Below are 19,952 nucleotides of genomic sequence, written 5' to 3'. Positions count from 1 at the left end.
CTATCTGCTGTTTTCTTTTTTCTGTGAAGCCACCCGTCCGTTCCGGGTTTTTGACCCGAGGTGACGGCTGACGGGAAATATTGACGTGACAATGGCTGTTCCCTGGCCTCGCTCCCAAATCATTTCCAATTCGCAGTTAGAGCCTCATCCTGCAGAACCGCAGAGTTTCCCCCCGGAGTCTTTCTCCTCCGGTCCTACAAACAAACACGTCTCAACAGAAATCCCACAAGCCGAGCCAGCTGGTTTCTTTTTGATTTAATTCATATGGCATCAATTTTGTAAAACTTTTTGGTCTCTGCTATGGTGTAAAAACAAAACTGCAGCGAGCGGAGCGTTGGGCCGGGAATAATTTCAGGCCTGCGAGGCAGCGGGTCGATTGACATTTCAGTGACAAGCCACGAAACTCTAACTGACGTCAGCAGACGAGCGTTATTGTGTTTCTGTCACTGTGCTGTTGGGTATTGCTGATGGAAGAGTGGACTGGAGTGTTATCCTGACATCTCTGCAACTCCAGGAATGATGATCCACTCTGGGGCAAATTAGCGCCCAGCAAAGCAGCCTTGTTCTCTCATTTTCTACCCGGGGAGCAGCAGGCGAGAAGCGCCGAGTTTTGATGAGCGATTAAGCAAGGCGTCCACATGTGGCCCGCTCCCACGCTGTCAGTCACAGGTGAATTTCATCACCGACGTAGTCGTGAGGGGTCCGCATACACAACGGGACGCCAGGTAGGAACCGGGGAACTGAGGGAACTGTTCAGTTTTTGTCGAAACATAAATATAAGTCCTTGCATCGTTTAAATGATAGAGACCGAGTTTATTATATATGATGGAAGTTCCTGCAGTTTCCATTGATGATGAGGAAAATTATTTAAAGTTGTATAGTGAATTCCCAACTTACGATGGAAAGTGTAGGTGGGAGTTTTGATAATACACGTTTTCTTTGTTTTTTGAAGGCATGTAAGGACTGATGTTTTAGTTTTTTTCTATTTTGTTATATTGTGAAAACTTAAATGAACTAAAGTGAAAAGTAATATTAATAAGTGGGGCTTTGTGTCTCTGCTGCAGGTCTTTTTACTTGAAGTACAAAATCATATTTATGTTTCTGCTTTCTTGGTTTTATTTGAATCGTTTTATGTAAAGTTTGCTGATTTTGGGAGCATTTTGTGGACAGTCTGTTAGGACTGAATGAACAAAGTATTGAGTTAAGAAACTGGACTTCATCCAAAGTAACTTGGATCAGAACTGATGCAGGATGAAGTCCCAATCTGGTCCTGCACTGTGTGCTTTATATCCTTCTGACAAAAAGACAAATATGTTTAATTCTTTTTTTATTACATTTTTTGTTTTACTAAACTTCATTTCTTTCACTGTACTTCCTCCTGTTTGGTATAAAATCATAGAGTAGTTCCTCTAATGCCAGAAGTGAGTCTTTTCCCTAGACCTGGATGGACTGATGGATGAAAATGTTTTGGTATTTATGGTAATGAGATTTTAAGAAGTATTTTTTTATATTTGGCGGTTCAGGCTGGATTATGGCAGGATTTACTGAACTTCCTGTTTCTGCAGAGAGAAAAATAATAGTAGATAAGCCTGAGAAAAATTATCTGATTTCATTTTCAACACTATTATTGATTTTTTTAATTTAATTTGTTTTTTATTTAAATATATGTTCCTATTTTTCATATTCTGTATCTATTAAATAAGGTTTTTTATTTAGTCTTACTGTTTTATTGATATTGCACTTCATACAACAACAAGCAATATATATTCCCATCTAACAACTTAATAACAATTTGCAATCCTTCTTTTTATTTTTAAATATATTAAAAGAGAGAAAAAACAAAACAAAAAACCTGCATATGATTGAACCAAAGAATTGTAGCAGGAAAAAGTACAGAAACGTTTTTACTTTGGAAGTGGGGTGATAAATTTACTCTTACTTTTTAATCATACATTGGTTTATTTTCTCATCTAATATTTCCTTTTTGCATTTCCTCAACATATTATCTTGTGCGCACATTAAACTACACCGTCTATAAATGTTCATATTGTCTGACAGATCATATAATGAGCTAAATATTTACTCAGTACAAACTTTATATACGTTTCTTTCTTTCCTGTTTTGTGTTTAAAGATGCATCTGTATGGTTGGTGATTGATTCTTTGTTGCTTTTGCTTTTTCCCTAAAAAAGTTTTCATTCAAAACTTTGTTTAGACCATATTCAGAGCAGAATGTCTGTAAGTGCTGAGTGACAGTTATTTATTTAACTTTAGCCTGATTCCTTTCTTTGCAGATTCAGCCAGCATTTTGTTGAATTCAACACTGATTTAGTCAGTTAGAGTCAGTCATGACGGTGAACCTCAGTTCCTAACATGATGAAATCACATAAGCACATATGAGACCCCTCCATGCCGACATTGTCTGCATCTTGTCGTGTCCTGCTGATCAGAGATGTGATTGGCTGCTTCTGAACTAATTAGGGAAGGAAGTGGCGCACTCGTTCCTCACCTCCAGCCTCGATCACCCTGCGCTGAACGCCTCCAATTAGTGCCATATGTGCATGATTAGAGGAGCGCTCTGAGCTGGTCCTGTTGCTGGGCAAAGACGCTGCGTCTATGTGAGTCTGTGCGTGTGTTTGAGTGTGTGTTGTTGGCCCAAACGAGCCTTTCCAGTTGTGTACCAGTGTGATGCCGGGTTGTTTGATTTTTGGGTCGATGCGAGAGCCAAATCTAGATCTCTGCTGCTGGGGCCTGTAATTACACACACACTGCTTCTCTCTGAGTGCGTGTGTGTGTGTGTGAGTGGTTTGTCCTGGTGCGTTACCCCTTTCAACCAGAATCTAATGATGTTAATGCTGATCAGCCACTGTATGGATTCCTGCCTCGCTGGAGGCGCAGAGCTAATCGCTGCAGATATGATCGATACCCATCCTGAGGAGCAAATCAACCTTTGAGGCAAACTCCAAAAAGTTTAACCTCTACAGCTCCACTGAGTCAAATCCACAAACAGCAACCTTTTATATGTAAGATTTAGAGCATGTGTGTCAAACTCGAGGCCCGGGGGCCAAAAGTGGCCCACAGCAGCTTTTTAGGTGGCCCTCTATAATCCAAATTATATCAATAAATCCCTCCAGTTTTTCACAGACCTGTAAAATTCACACAAAATCAACAGAATCCCACATCTTTTTCTGATTTCTACTGCAAATTTTTGTGAAAATTGGCCAGAAACATTGGCTTTTAGTGACTGCTGCCTCAGCCTTACTTGATATCATAGACTGTATCTGATACAGCAATTAATAAAAAACATCATACATTAGCTCAACTATAAGAAAACTTGCTTACAAATATATATATTTTTTGCACACAAAATCTGTGATTTTAATAGCAATAAAAAACACAAAAACAATCAGTGTAAAAAGATGTTCAATATTAAATTTTTAGAGACACTTATTGAGTTCTGAAACAACTATTTATTAACATCTTAAATTAATAGGTTTCATCAATACATTCTGGCACACCGGCCCTTTAAGAACATTTAGAGTTTTGATATGTCCCAAATGAAACTGAGTTTGACGCCCCTGATTTAGAGTCACAATGCAGACATGTCTGGTAAATGGACTTAAAGTTTTATCATAATATTTTGTGGTACATTTACAATTAAAGTAACAAGAAAAGATATGTATTCCATCTCTTTCATATTACACAAATACCGCTCTTGAAAAACACATCTATTTTTATAAGCATGGATAATAAATCAATAACAATATCATGATAGAAACATATCAATAGATTAGTCTGATAAAATATTCAATAATTTCACTGAACTCCGATTCAGAACCGCACAGCATTCTGGGAGATGTAGTCAGAGGAAAGGCTTTAGCTGCTCAACCTTTCATGGCTAACTAAGCTAGGTTGGTGGGCTCAACTAGCTCTCCCACTCTTTCGTTTCCTAGCAACGAGCTGTTGAGTAACTTGTGGTTGCCTAGCAACGAGCTGTTGAGTAACTTCGATTTTGCCACTGTGCCTCATAACTGCTTAAAGATAAAAAAGCAAAACGCTGTGGAGTGAAAACTGTAAAGGTTTGGCAGAATTTTAAATGTTTAAAACAAAAAATGTAATCAATAATTATTGATTTTGACTAATATGAAACGCTGACATAATGATACACGTATCAACCATTTATAAGATGCTTCTTTAGGACACCAGTCACATAAATAAGTGTGATTTCTGCCACTAAACTGCTGACAGTGCCATATTTTCATATTTATTATAGTGGAGAAACAGTGAGAATAAAAACAGATGGTATTTTTAAACATCATAATGTTAAATTCAAGATTCTGACCATGACAAGAAATGTATCAAGATAAATGGATTAAATGGAATAAATGTCTCTGGATTCAAGGATTTGAAAGTACATGATAAATATACTAAAATAATTTTAAACATGGAAAATATTCCATGACTTTGTTTTTTCATTCCTTGATTAAAAATAGCATCTATTTACCTTCTTACCTATATGGAGTCTTGTTTCTGTAAATCCATATTATCGATTTAAAAATACTAGTTCCACAGGCAGATTATTTAATTTATAACAAGACATTTTCCCATGTTATAAATGGAATAATCTGCCAGTGAAACAAGCTATTTTTCATCAATATTAAAAAATGATTTACTTAAAACACTGTATCTATATCTTGATGAAAACTGGAAGATATTTGCAATAAAACCAGGAAGAAATACATGGTTGGATTTTGTGTTTTTGCAGTGTGTCTATCTATTGGCTCATTGCCGGAATAAAACCCACAACTTTCTGATTGCGTTAAAACACAGTTTCCCGTCTTTCCATCAATCTATCCATCTGTTCATCCAGCCATCTGTTTTTTTATCCAAATTATCTGTCTGTTATTCCATGTTTTTATTTTTTCCTTCCATAATTTCTCCAGTTTTTGTAAAACTGATTAAGTTTGAGTCAAATATAGAATTTCACATGGAAAATAAAGAGAAAAAAAATGTGATTCCTATCACTCAGCTGCTTTAAGACAAAGCATCTTTGTTTGGATGTTTTTCTTTATTTTGAACTGGATTTGCTTATAATGATCTACTCTGATGATATACTACAGATCCAGATTTTTAAACACTGAAAGTTGTATTTTTCCAACTCTTCCCTTCATTTTAAACTGAAATAAATTAGTAATAATACCAGAGTATGGATTGTTGATCCTTATAAAACCAAATCCTTTGTTTTTAAACCTCAGTCGTCTGCTCTTTTCTGAGGCAGGAGTCGATCCTCCGCCTTTAAGTCAGAGGTGACTGAAAAATAATAAATACCGCAGCTGCTGCGACTGGCTGCGCCGCTCCACTCCTGTCGGCTATATTTAGAGCTGCTCTGTGATCAGATGTTGATGTTGGACACAAGCTGCCCGCTCCGTCTGAACGGAAAGCCGCAGTAGATCGGTCAGGTTAATAGAAAGAGCAGCCGGCCTTTTATGGAAGTTTGCAGGTACGTCAAACACCCAAACGAATCGAGTTCATCTGTTCATCTCCCAGCACGGAGCAAGCTGGTTTGTATGACCTATAATTATTATTAGCAATATCTAAAAAATATCAAAGACAATCACAAATCTGGTAGCATCCATGTTTGGTGTTTTTTAGTAGAAAAGAAACATAAAATCCCTGGAAAAGTTCAGTTTTCCCCAAGATGAACAGCATTTTGATCTGTTCTTTACCTGGAAGATGAGGAAATTTTTTTTTTTTTTTTTTTAATAAGATGGAATAATCTGTAAGTAGAAAACAACAGGTACTTAGAAAAGTATCAGTATTTTATAATTCACATAATTTCATGTTAAAATAAAGGAAAAAATAAATGGATGATGNANGGAAAGAAAAGGAGGAATGAAAGGGAACAAATGAGAAAAACAAGTAAGAAAACTTGGAAGTTAAAAATAAAAAGTAGATAAGAATAAAATATTGAAATATTGAAAAGTTAGAATTAAAAATGAAAGAAAAAATAAGTCAAGACAAAGAAAATATTAACCGAATTAATAAAAAAAAGATGTATAGAAAGTAAGGAAGGATTAAATAAAAAGAATGAACTAAATGAGCAAAACATGAAAGAAAAAAGGGAACAGCAGAAAGATAACAGATGGATAAGAGGGAGGAAAGGAAACGTATGAAAAACAAAGAAAAATAAAAAAGCATTAAAGTAATGAAGATGAAAAATAGAAAGGAAAAGACAAAGAAAATAAGAGAAAGGTAGGAATAAAAGAAAGATATAAGCTATTGAACAAATCAGTGAACGAAAGAACGCTTAAAGGACTGAGAGAAACGGGAAGATGGAAGGAGAAAAAGACAGAAAGAAGGGAAAAGAAAAGAGATGGGAAGGAGCAAAGAAAGTTGAGATAAAGGAAGGAATCAAATGGATGGAAAGACATGAGAATAGAAAAAAGAAAGATAAAGGAATAAAAACAACACAGTTAAATAAAGAACAGAAGGAAGACAGAAAACGGAAAGAACAAAGTGATGAGAGAGAGACATTTTCTCTCCAGAGTGGATATTATTCATTGTTAGATTTGTGGCTTCATGTTTATCTGTCAGTTTTTACACCTTAAAGATTGTTTTACCTCGTGGCAGAAATAGATACGAATCTGCAGAGCTTTGAAACCTCTAAGAGTTTCATGTTTAGATCTCTACCTCAAGTTTTCCTATAACTCAGGAAACTGCACTTGTCTCTGAGAAACTTGGATCTATCTGAAAGCCAAAACATGCAGAACACCGGAAATCAGAGGATTTCTTGTGGGAATGTGGCCGCCGGTTTGAGCTGAGGTGCAGAGTAACGGTGGACGAGTGAGTTCGCCTCACTCAGTTTGAACTTTGCCGTCTTATTTTCTCTCTGCACAACGCTGAGATCGACAGAAATAACCACGGTGCTTGTTTTTCTGCCACCCTGCGGCCCGGCCACCCTCTTTTGTGTGTGCAGTCGTGATGACATTTAAACACAGAGAGCGCGAGCGTTCAGGACAAACGAGTGAGAGGAAAAGGTCTGTTTGGCACGGCGCTGGATGAGGAGGGAAGCGGCTTGTTTTTCTGCTGCTTTCAGATCAAATGCACTAAAGTCTTTAGGCGTAAAGCAAGCAAACGGTCGCTCACGCACACATGCATCCTCGTGTTTTTACATTTAGTGCTAAACTTGCTGGATCTCTCTGCGATGGTCTGCGCTAACCTGGCCTTCCTGGTGTGATGTTTTGGGCTCCTTCAGCCGATTCCCACGCTCTGAGGAAAGAAAAGACACAGGAGGAAGAGTATGTGTGTGTGAGTTTTGACCTTTGTCCCTCTGTCTGTGTCATCTCCCCATAAATAAAGCCCCTCTGGCCTCGATGGTCATTTTCTGGATCATTCTTCACATATATAGATGAAAGTTTCTTAAATCCCTGAGCTGCGACTCCCAGGAGCCTCTTCACAAACACACAAGGCTGGACAGCAACTGGAGTCGATGGAGAGTTTCCCTTTTGACATCTTTTCAAGTTGAAATTAAGCTTTGAAAACAGAGATCCTAAATAAAGAAGATGACTCAAGTTGGAAGATTGTGACTCGCACTAGTTTAACAAGAAACAGCTCAAAATATGAGATGGTTTAGTTTTAATAGATAGATGTTTTTGTTAATCATCCTATATCTTGCTGGAAAATGGCCTAGTCAAAGTCCAGATTTACGTCCATTTGAGATCTTGCAGTGAGTTTATGCACCAGAGGTTCACTGTCCTTTGTGATCAAGCTTGACTTAGTTTTCATTAGTTTTCACATCTGGTTTTCTTCCTAGANTTTTATATTTGGCGGTTCAGGCTGGATTATGGCAGGATTTACTGAACTTCCTGTTTCTGCAGAGAGAAAAATAATAGTAGATAAGCCTGAGAAAAATTATCTGATTTCATTTTCAACACTATTATTGATTTTTTTAATTTAATTTGTTTTTTATTTAAATATATGTTCCTATTTTTCATATTCTGTATCTATTAAATAAGGTTTTTTATTTAGTCTTACTGTTTTATTGATATTGCACTTCATACAACAACAAGCAATATATATTCCCATCTAACAACTTAATAACAATTTGCAATCCTTCTTTTTATTTTTAAATATATTAAAAGAGAGAAAAAACAAAACAAAAAACCTGCATATGATTGAACCAAAGAATTGTAGCAGGAAAAAGTACAGAAACGTTTTTACTTTGGAAGTGGGGTGATAAATTTACTCTTACTTTTTAATCATACATTGGTTTATTTTCTCATCTAATATTTCCTTTTTGCATTTCCTCAACATATTATCTTGTGCGCACATTAAACTACACCGTCTATAAATGTTCATATTGTCTGACAGATCATATAATGAGCTAAATATTTACTCAGTACAAACTTTATATACGTTTCTTTCTTTCCTGTTTTGTGTTTAAAGATGCATCTGTATGGTTGGTGATTGATTCTTTGTTGCTTTTGCTTTTTCCCTAAAAAAGTTTTCATTCAAAACTTTGTTTAGACCATATTCAGAGCAGAATGTCTGTAAGTGCTGAGTGACAGTTATTTATTTAACTTTAGCCTGATTCCTTTCTTTGCAGATTCAGCCAGCATTTTGTTGAATTCAACACTGATTTAGTCAGTTAGAGTCAGTCATGACGGTGAACCTCAGTTCCTAACATGATGAAATCACATAAGCACATATGAGACCCCTCCATGCCGACATTGTCTGCATCTTGTCGTGTCCTGCTGATCAGAGATGTGATTGGCTGCTTCTGAACTAATTAGGGAAGGAAGTGGCGCACTCGTTCCTCACCTCCAGCCTCGATCACCCTGCGCTGAACGCCTCCAATTAGTGCCATATGTGCATGATTAGAGGAGCGCTCTGAGCTGGTCCTGTTGCTGGGCAAAGACGCTGCGTCTATGTGAGTCTGTGCGTGTGTTTGAGTGTGTGTTGTTGGCCCAAACGAGCCTTTCCAGTTGTGTACCAGTGTGATGCCGGGTTGTTTGATTTTTGGGTCGATGCGAGAGCCAAATCTAGATCTCTGCTGCTGGGGCCTGTAATTACACACACACTGCTTCTCTCTGAGTGCGTGTGTGTGTGTGTGAGTGGTTTGTCCTGGTGCGTTACCCCTTTCAACCAGAATCTAATGATGTTAATGCTGATCAGCCACTGTATGGATTCCTGCCTCGCTGGAGGCGCAGAGCTAATCGCTGCAGATATGATCGATACCCATCCTGAGGAGCAAATCAACCTTTGAGGCAAACTCCAAAAAGTTTAACCTCTACAGCTCCACTGAGTCAAATCCACAAACAGCAACCTTTTATATGTAAGATTTAGAGCATGTGTGTCAAACTCGAGGCCCGGGGGCCAAAAGTGGCCCACAGCAGCTTTTTAGGTGGCCCTCTATAATCCAAATTATATCAATAAATCCCTCCAGTTTTTCACAGACCTGTAAAATTCACACAAAATCAACAGAATCCCACATCTTTTTCTGATTTCTACTGCAAATTTTTGTGAAAATTGGCCAGAAACATTGGCTTTTAGTGACTGCTGCCTCAGCCTTACTTGATATCATAGACTGTATCTGATACAGCAATTAATAAAAAACATCATACATTAGCTCAACTATAAGAAAACTTGCTTACAAATATATATATTTTTTGCACACAAAATCTGTGATTTTAATAGCAATAAAAAACACAAAAACAATCAGTGTAAAAAGATGTTCAATATTAAATTTTTAGAGACACTTATTGAGTTCTGAAACAACTATTTATTAACATCTTAAATTAATAGGTTTCATCAATACATTCTGGCACACCGGCCCTTTAAGAACATTTAGAGTTTTGATATGTCCCAAATGAAACTGAGTTTGACGCCCCTGATTTAGAGTCACAATGCAGACATGTCTGGTAAATGGACTTAAAGTTTTATCATAATATTTTGTGGTACATTTACAATTAAAGTAACAAGAAAAGATATGTATTCCATCTCTTTCATATTACACAAATACCGCTCTTGAAAAACACATCTATTTTTATAAGCATGGATAATAAATCAATAACAATATCATGATAGAAACATATCAATAGATTAGTCTGATAAAATATTCAATAATTTCACTGAACTCCGATTCAGAACCGCACAGCATTCTGGGAGATGTAGTCAGAGGAAAGGCTTTAGCTGCTCAACCTTTCATGGCTAACTAAGCTAGGTTGGTGGGCTCAACTAGCTCTCCCACTCTTTCGTTTCCTAGCAACGAGCTGTTGAGTAACTTGTGGTTGCCTAGCAACGAGCTGTTGAGTAACTTCGATTTTGCCACTGTGCCTCATAACTGCTTAAAGATAAAAAAGCAAAACGCTGTGGAGTGAAAACTGTAAAGGTTTGGCAGAATTTTAAATGTTTAAAACAAAAAATGTAATCAATAATTATTGATTTTGACTAATATGAAACGCTGACATAATGATACACGTATCAACCATTTATAAGATGCTTCTTTAGGACACCAGTCACATAAATAAGTGTGATTTCTGCCACTAAACTGCTGACAGTGCCATATTTTCATATTTATTATAGTGGAGAAACAGTGAGAATAAAAACAGATGGTATTTTTAAACATCATAATGTTAAATTCAAGATTCTGACCATGACAAGAAATGTATCAAGATAAATGGATTAAATGGAATAAATGTCTCTGGATTCAAGGATTTGAAAGTACATGATAAATATACTAAAATAATTTTAAACATGGAAAATATTCCATGACTTTGTTTTTTCATTCCTTGATTAAAAATAGCATCTATTTACCTTCTTACCTATATGGAGTCTTGTTTCTGTAAATCCATATTATCGATTTAAAAATACTAGTTCCACAGGCAGATTATTTAATTTATAACAAGACATTTTCCCATGTTATAAATGGAATAATCTGCCAGTGAAACAAGCTATTTTTCATCAATATTAAAAAATGATTTACTTAAAACACTGTATCTATATCTTGATGAAAACTGGAAGATATTTGCAATAAAACCAGGAAGAAATACATGGTTGGATTTTGTGTTTTTGCAGTGTGTCTATCTATTGGCTCATTGCCGGAATAAAACCCACAACTTTCTGATTGCGTTAAAACACAGTTTCCCGTCTTTCCATCAATCTATCCATCTGTTCATCCAGCCATCTGTTTTTTTATCCAAATTATCTGTCTGTTATTCCATGTTTTTATTTTTTCCTTCCATAATTTCTCCAGTTTTTGTAAAACTGATTAAGTTTGAGTCAAATATAGAATTTCACATGGAAAATAAAGAGAAAAAAAATGTGATTCCTATCACTCAGCTGCTTTAAGACAAAGCATCTTTGTTTGGATGTTTTTCTTTATTTTGAACTGGATTTGCTTATAATGATCTACTCTGATGATATACTACAGATCCAGATTTTTAAACACTGAAAGTTGTATTTTTCCAACTCTTCCCTTCATTTTAAACTGAAATAAATTAGTAATAATACCAGAGTATGGATTGTTGATCCTTATAAAACCAAATCCTTTGTTTTTAAACCTCAGTCGTCTGCTCTTTTCTGAGGCAGGAGTCGATCCTCCGCCTTTAAGTCAGAGGTGACTGAAAAATAATAAATACCGCAGCTGCTGCGACTGGCTGCGCCGCTCCACTCCTGTCGGCTATATTTAGAGCTGCTCTGTGATCAGATGTTGATGTTGGACACAAGCTGCCCGCTCCGTCTGAACGGAAAGCCGCAGTAGATCGGTCAGGTTAATAGAAAGAGCAGCCGGCCTTTTATGGAAGTTTGCAGGTACGTCAAACACCCAAACGAATCGAGTTCATCTGTTCATCTCCCAGCACGGAGCAAGCTGGTTTGTATGACCTATAATTATTATTAGCAATATCTAAAAAATATCAAAGACAATCACAAATCTGGTAGCATCCATGTTTGGTGTTTTTTAGTAGAAAAGAAACATAAAATCCCTGGAAAAGTTCAGTTTTCCCCAAGATGAACAGCATTTTGATCTGTTCTTTACCTGGAAGATGAGGAAATTTTTTTTTTTTTTTTTTAATAAGATGGAATAATCTGTAAGTAGAAAACAACAGGTACTTAGAAAAGTATCAGTATTTTATAATTCACATAATTTCATGTTAAAATAAAGGAAAAAATAAATGGATGATGAAAGGAAAGAAAAGGAGGAATGAAAGGGAACAAATGAGAAAAACAAGTAAGAAAACTTGGAAGTTAAAAATAAAAAGTAGATAAGAATAAAATATTGAAATATTGAAAAGTTAGAATTAAAAATGAAAGAAAAAATAAGTCAAGACAAAGAAAATATTAACCGAATTAATAAAAAAAAGATGTATAGAAAGTAAGGAAGGATTAAATAAAAAGAATGAACTAAATGAGCAAAACATGAAAGAAAAAAGGGAACAGCAGAAAGATAACAGATGGATAAGAGGGAGGAAAGGAAACGTATGAAAAACAAAGAAAAATAAAAAAGCATTAAAGTAATGAAGATGAAAAATAGAAAGGAAAAGACAAAGAAAATAAGAGAAAGGTAGGAATAAAAGAAAGATATAAGCTATTGAACAAATCAGTGAACGAAAGAACGCTTAAAGGACTGAGAGAAACGGGAAGATGGAAGGAGAAAAAGACAGAAAGAAGGGAAAAGAAAAGAGATGGGAAGGAGCAAAGAAAGTTGAGATAAAGGAAGGAATCAAATGGATGGAAAGACATGAGAATAGAAAAAAGAAAGATAAAGGAATAAAAACAACACAGTTAAATAAAGAACAGAAGGAAGACAGAAAACGGAAAGAACAAAGTGATGAGAGAGAGACATTTTCTCTCCAGAGTGGATATTATTCATTGTTAGATTTGTGGCTTCATGTTTATCTGTCAGTTTTTACACCTTAAAGATTGTTTTACCTCGTGGCAGAAATAGATACGAATCTGCAGAGCTTTGAAACCTCTAAGAGTTTCATGTTTAGATCTCTACCTCAAGTTTTCCTATAACTCAGGAAACTGCACTTGTCTCTGAGAAACTTGGATCTATCTGAAAGCCAAAACATGCAGAACACCGGAAATCAGAGGATTTCTTGTGGGAATGTGGCCGCCGGTTTGAGCTGAGGTGCAGAGTAACGGTGGACGAGTGAGTTCGCCTCACGCAGTTTGAACTTTGCCGTTTTATTTTCTCTCTGCACAACGCTGAGATCGACAGAAATAACCACGGTGCTTGTTTTTCTGCCACCCTGCGGCCCGGCCACCCTCTTTTGTGTGTGCAGTCGTGATGACATTTAAACACAGAGAGCGCGAGCGTTCAGGACAAACGAGTGAGAGGAAAAGGTCTGTTTGGCACGGCGCTGGATGAGGAGGGAAGCGGCTTGTTTTTCTGCTGCTTTCAGATCAAATGCACTAAAGTCTTTAGGCGTAAAGCAAGCAAACGGTCGCTCACGCACACATGCATCCTCGTGTTTTTACATTTAGTGCTAAACTTGCTGGATCTCTCTGCGATGGTCTGCGCTAACCTGGCCTTCCTGGTGTGATGTTTTGGGCTCCTTCAGCCGATTCCCACGCTCTGAGGAAAGAAAAGACACAGGAGGAAGAGTATGTGTGTGTGAGTTTTGACCTTTGTCCCTCTGTCTGTGTCATCTCCCCATAAATAAAGCCCCTCTGGCCTCGATGGTCATTTTCTGGATCATTCTTCACATATATAGATGAAAGTTTCTTAAATCCCTGAGCTGCGACTCCCAGGAGCCTCTTCACAAACACACAAGGCTGGACAGCAACTGGAGTCGATGGAGAGTTTCCCTTTTGACATCTTTTCAAGTTGAAATTAAGCTTTGAAAACAGAGATCCTAAATAAAGAAGATGACTCAAGTTGGAAGATTGTGACTCGCACTAGTTTAACAAGAAACAGCTCAAAATATGAGATGGTTTAGTTTTAATAGATAGATGTTTTTGTTAATCATCCTATATCTTGCTGGAAAATGGCCTAGTCAAAGTCCAGATTTACGTCCATTTGAGATCTTGCAGTGAGTTTATGCACCAGAGGTTCACTGTCCTTTGTGATCAAGCTTGACTTAGTTTTCATTAGTTTTCACATCTGGTTTTCTTCCTAGAAAACCAGATGTGGTGGAAACAAAAACATCTAGATCAGTGGTTCTTAACCTTTTTTGAGGTACCGAGCCCATCAGATTCATATGCGCGTTCACCGAACCCTTCTTTTGTGACAAATAAAATTATTTTCTTGGTCACCCCATGATCACTAAGTCTTCTTAAAAGGTAGAGTCTCTGAGAACAGTTCTTCAAAATATACTCAGTGTTTTCAGCAAAGTTGAGCTGACTGTCCAGGGACGACCCAAATGTACCACAGTTACCACAGTTTCAACAGGTTGGCCATCGAGAGAAACTGGAACCACTTTAATGCCTTGTTTAGATCATTTAATTAGCTCTACATTCTTAAGAGAATGAAAAATTAATAATAAATAATAAAAACTTTGCGGTATTCTGATTTAGTAATGTAATATAATTACATTACTAATATAATTAATTAGTAATGTAATTATATTAGTTGTGTTACCACCCCCACGCCACTAGAGGCAGTAGCAGGCCCGAAAAGATGCGACTAAGGAGCAGATTTAGAAGTACACCGAAAGGTACAGAATTTGGTAAAAATGGTGAGTTTTGCTGAAGTAATTAAAGACACAAGTTCAAATCCATGCTGAGAGTGGAACTCCTTCCCACAGCTCTGATTGGCTCAGCAATGTAACGTGATCCTCTGCAGCGTCATCACAACTTTACACAGGTGTCTTTACCTTCGCGGCAGAGGCTCCGTCGAACCCCTGGGGTTCGATCCAACCCAGGTTAAGAACCACTGATCTAGATTAATGCCAAGACTGGCTGCACCTTCAGATTTTTATTTTTTAAAAATGTTGAGAAGGAGATCTTTGTAAAGTTTGTGCTTGCAACAATTAGAAACAGACAAATCCTTTTGAAAAGCTGTTTAATTTTAATGGAACCACTCTGATTCTTTGTTGGTTTTTTAGTGATTTTTGTTTGCGTGTAAATTAATCAAACATCTTATCACGATAGACAACCCTAACGCAGGAAAGAAATTTGATATAAAGTGAATAAAAACAGATTCAAACAACTTTTTCGATTAGCTTTTCTGGAGAATAATTCCTCCTCAGGCTGTAAACTAAACATCCTGTGAACAAAACGGGGAGGTGAGGATGTGGGTGTTCGGGCAACTCTTTGTTTATGGGAGAGGAAAGTTTAGTAAAATAGACTTAAAGCGTGCGAGAAAAAAGCTGTAAAGTACGTCAGAGAAATGGAGAACAATGCAGAAGGCAGGAGACGGCCGAGGTCAAATGTTCACGCATGTTTTAAACGAAACGGCCTTCCTGTCGGTCTGTATGCTTTCAGTGTTGACAAGAAGTCAGAAATATAATCTAAAAGAAGATATAAAGATCCAGACATTTAAATGTTTCCCCCATCAAATCTCCTGTTGTCTCTTATTGGTTGACAAAAGCTGACAGAAAAGTTTGCGAGTGGAAACGACTCAGTGCCAGCTGTTGCAGTTCCTCATATTATTCACTAGTGGGCGCTGTGCTCCTGTCAAAAGGCTGTTGAGGCGCTGCTTTGCTCTTCATCGTGACTGATAAATTCATTCTGGACATTTTATAGCTGAAAGAAAATCCTGAATTTCTTACTACAGCTAAATGTGACATGTTAACAAAAGACCAGCACATTAATTCATCATATAATTGTCTTAAAAATCAGTTTTAGGTCTGGATTTTGCTGAAATAAATGGCAAATAAAAACCTGAAGGCAGATGTTGATTCCAATTCTCCTTCTATTGAAAATATGCAGTGTTTTATGTTTTGTAATTTTACAGTTTTATTATGAGTGCAAGGATTAAAACACAAAATATTGTGGAAGAAATCATTTTAAAAATGTATTTAACCATAATTTAAACAAGTTATACAACTAAAAAATTGTGTTAAATAATGTTTATCTTTCTCCAAGTTTATTAAGAAATGCTGTATTTATTTATGAATCTGCTTTTGTGACTGTGTATGCATGCATGCATGTTTAATCATAATGCGTCTGTTTATTTATTTCTCATGATTGAAATCAGAATCCCAAATCCTCTTCTGCAGTTCTAATATTTATTTCCGGATTACCTTTTTCTTGCAAAATTCATGCATCAACAACTAAGTATGCTGCACTTCATTTAATTAAGAGTGGCTAAGAGAAGCTGTATAAAGGAGATGAATGAAAGGGGAAAAATAGGGAATATACTGTAAAGATGTCGGGAGGTGATCTTTTCCTCGGAGTTACCTTGTAGGATTTAAAAATAGATTTTCTCGTAAACATGGCTTTGAAGGAGAAATCATCTCAGCTGCCTGCAGAGTGAGGGGAGGGGGCGTATCTACGTAAGCATCCCCACTAGTCTCCCAGTTCACCTCCTTACTGTCAGGTAGATCTATTTTTAGCCTCTGACGTCACTGGGCTCCTCTGATATAGCCTGTCACGGCCCGCTACACAGATCCAAGGGAGGGGGAAGCGGGGTGCCGCTGCTGGGTGGAGGTGCTGTCATTGAGGTAAACCCTGCTGCTGAAGCCCCGCCTCTCTCTGCCTCGCCGCACCAATCCGCTGCGAGATGCTAAACGCATCAGTGTGCTGGATGCAGCCTTCACAGCTACTCCTCCTCGTCTCTCCATCTCTATCTGCTTCTGTGAATTGGACTGGGTCCATTCACAGTGAGTTGCATAATAGCACTCCTTCATTTATGTGAACTATTACTGGTGAAGCCCTGCAGGCAGGGCTAAAAATAGCCAGAGAGGCAACCTCAGTGCTCTGGTTTCTATTGATATGACCAGGGAAGGGAGGAGAGCAGCTGAACACGGCTGTTCAGATTCTAAATCCTGATCAGAAGAACCTATTTTTGTCTTTAGTCAGTCCAAAGAAGATGTGGTAGTGTTTGATTGGAAGCACCAGACCCAATTAAAGATGCAGAGTAGAGATTTATTTCTGATCCTACCTTTGAAATCTGGTTGCTAAACTCTGATGTTCTTCTCCTAACCTTCATTGACCCGTGCTGGAGCTGTTATCATTGGTGCCGGGGTTTTTGGGTCATAATGTGCTGATGTAACGCGCCGGTGTTGACGTCAACACGGAGTTAGCAGACAGAAAGATGTGCGTATGTGTATGTTTGATTACGAACAGCCAGCGATCACAAGGTGACCCGTTCTGCATTTTTCACAAGTTCACTTTTGGTTCTTGAACTTCATTCTCCATTTCTGTCGGGTTGTGCTCCCAATGCATTTGTGTCAGTTCATGCAATTGTAGATGCATATCTGGGCCTCAAAACTGTGCTAATACACTGTAAAACATCTGAAGGTGGTTTAACTTGAACATGAAACTCCACCTGCTGCCTTGGAAATACAATTTAAGTCGACAAGAAAATTGCTTTGGTTTTAACTCAGAAATTAAAGTTCATGAAGTCGATCTAACAGCAAGAGACAAGTTGTCTAAACATTGTTTTTTAACTTCATTAATCTTGAATTGTGAGTTTTAACTTAATGCTGCAATTTAAACCAAATAATAATTTCACAATATGGAAGAAAAAAAAAGCCCTCACCAGTTAAAGAGCTATTTCTGTTATTTTACTCACAATAACAATAACACAATTATAAAAATATCTACTTATTTTACTTTAGAATAATTTAAATTCTTGCTTCAAGTTGCATGAACTAAATTTCTGATCTGATAATGAATTAATGGACATTTAGTGTGAACAGGACATAAAAATAAACATTTTCCTTAATAACACAACACTCAGATCAATGTAACGCACTTCCACCTCAGGATACAAAAACAAACCGCAAAGCATTCTGGGAAATAGTTCCCACTCCTGTCTTTTTCTTCTCTCAGTTTTTTGAAGTGCTGACCTAAAATCTCTAGTTTATTCAACTTTCAGAGGTCTGACAAAATTTATAAAAAGTTAAAACAACTTATTACTGTAACTTTATCTTTCACAAACTCACATTTAGGTTCAAAATCTAAAACTGGCTAAATTTATTTGACTTAAACAGTAGAAGATAGTAAACACAACTAAATGAAGCTCAAATGTTTTACAGTGTTGGATAAGTTGTTTTAAAACAGTAAATAGTTTGATTTACTGATTTTCTGCAAATTTACCAAAGTAATCAACAATAATATTCACACCACATGACCTTTTTATTGTTTAAACTTTTCCACTTTATTAACTTGTTATAGTTGGAAATTGAAGGTTTGAGTTTTCTAATCAGTAAGGAAACCTATAATTTATTTCCATTATTTCTCCATGTCTGACTTTAATCTTTTCAGCTGAAAGTTCACTTGTAGATTTTCAGCATTTCCACACATTTATCCAAATGGGTGCAATCTTGACCCAATATGAAGTTTAACTTGGCATAATTTTGTTAAAATTTTTAAAAATCCATGAAAAATCAGACTGTGTTGTAACTCTTGTTGGGTATTTTGTTCTCCTTTTGCAGTTTTGATGTGGAGAATGGCCTGTCGGTGGGTCGCAGTCCACTGGACTCTCAGACGAGCCCGGGATCCGGTCTGGTACTTCAGGGCAACTTCCCTCACAGTCAGCGCCGGGAGTCTTTCCTCTACCGCTCCGACTCAGACTTCGACCTGTCGCCCAAAACTATGTCTCGCAACTCGTCCACTGCCAGCGATCTGTAAGTAAATAAATAAACATGCTGCGTTATTCTAACTGTGCTTTATTTAAACTGGCTATGTCTTATTTTCCTTTAGTTTGTCGTCATAAAGGCCTAAAAGAGGATGTACGACAAATTAATAAGACACCTTTAGTTGAGTCTTTTGAAAACAGTAATCTCAAGAATAAGAAAAAAAACAAACTAATTGGTCTTCAGAGGCTTCATGTAGTTCTGGACACATCACTAATCCTAATTATAACACATTTATAAATCAGTTAATATCCGTTAGGTTCAAATGGGCAGCATCAGCGTTACTACGGTATTTATAGATCATTTAAGTCGAGATGAACTGATCAGTCAGTCAGATATGATTGAGGACTATGAGGTCAAATACTGAAATATCTTTTTTTTGGTTCTGTGAAAATGTCAACCACTTTTTTGAATTTGAATAAAAACCGAAACAGGACCAAAGTTTTATGTTACTCTTCCTTTTCTGCTGGATACCAAACTATATACAACTCTCTGAAAAACTAAGAGACCACTAAAAATTATCTGCCGTCTGCAGAAATGCACAGTTCCCAACCAAAAACAACCAATCATAGCCAGGAAGAGGGTCTTAGCGGAGTCAATCAAACTCATGTATGCGCTGCTAAATGTGCTAATAGCTGAAAAATAACCTACAGTTCCAGGAAAACTGTTTATCCGCCATCACCAGTGATTATGCTTATTAGCCTGAGCATTCCTGGCAGACAGGAAGAAGCTGCAATGTTGCCACAGTGTTGTGTACAAAAGCCTGATTGACAGCAATAAGACCCGCCTCCTGGCTCTGATTGGTTGTTTCCAGTTAGAATTGGGAGAAGACAGAGGAGTTTATTGCTCTCATACTGTCCTGTCATGATACAGTGTCAGTTTCTACATACAGCTCTGGAAAAAATTAAGAGACACTTAAAATGATAATTTTCTCTTATTTTACTTTTTATAGGTTTATGTTTGAGTAAAATGAACATTGTTCTTTTATTCTATGAACTACTGACATGTCTCTGAAATTCCAAGCAAAAATGTTGTAATTTAGAAACAACAATACGAATGTTTTCACTCAGAAATCAATATTTGGTGGAATAGCCAGGAGGTTTTCAATGGGCTTCAGTGCAGTGGGCTCTTTGTTTTTTCCAGAGCTGAATATGAACCTGCAGGAAAGTTTTTATGCTAAAAACTGAATCTGCAAATCAGACTT

General features: G+C 37.0%; 1 protein-coding gene across 6 annotated transcripts in view; it reads left to right on the top strand.

Moving 5' to 3' along the window:
- LOC106944913 (cAMP-specific 3',5'-cyclic phosphodiesterase 4C) overlaps positions 1-19,952 on the top strand; it is a 126,668-nt gene that overhangs the window by 85,012 nt on the left and 21,704 nt on the right. For all 6 annotated transcript variants that reach the window (XM_015028241.1, XM_015028244.1, XM_015028245.1 and 3 more), the window contains one exon: positions 18,548-18,739. In XM_015028241.1, coding sequence (XP_014883727.1) covers positions 18,548-18,739 — 192 coding nt within the window. The remainder of the gene's footprint in view (positions 1-18,547; positions 18,740-19,952) is intronic.

Source organism: Poecilia latipinna, unplaced genomic scaffold (genome assembly GCF_001443285.1).
Source record: "Poecilia latipinna isolate Pla-1442-1.1 unplaced genomic scaffold, P_latipinna-1.0 Scaffold118, whole genome shotgun sequence".
Lineage (NCBI taxonomy): Eukaryota > Metazoa > Chordata > Actinopteri > Cyprinodontiformes > Poeciliidae > Poecilia > Poecilia latipinna.
Note: the sequence above shows the minus strand (reverse complement) of the source record. Positions and strands in the feature narration are given on the sequence as shown.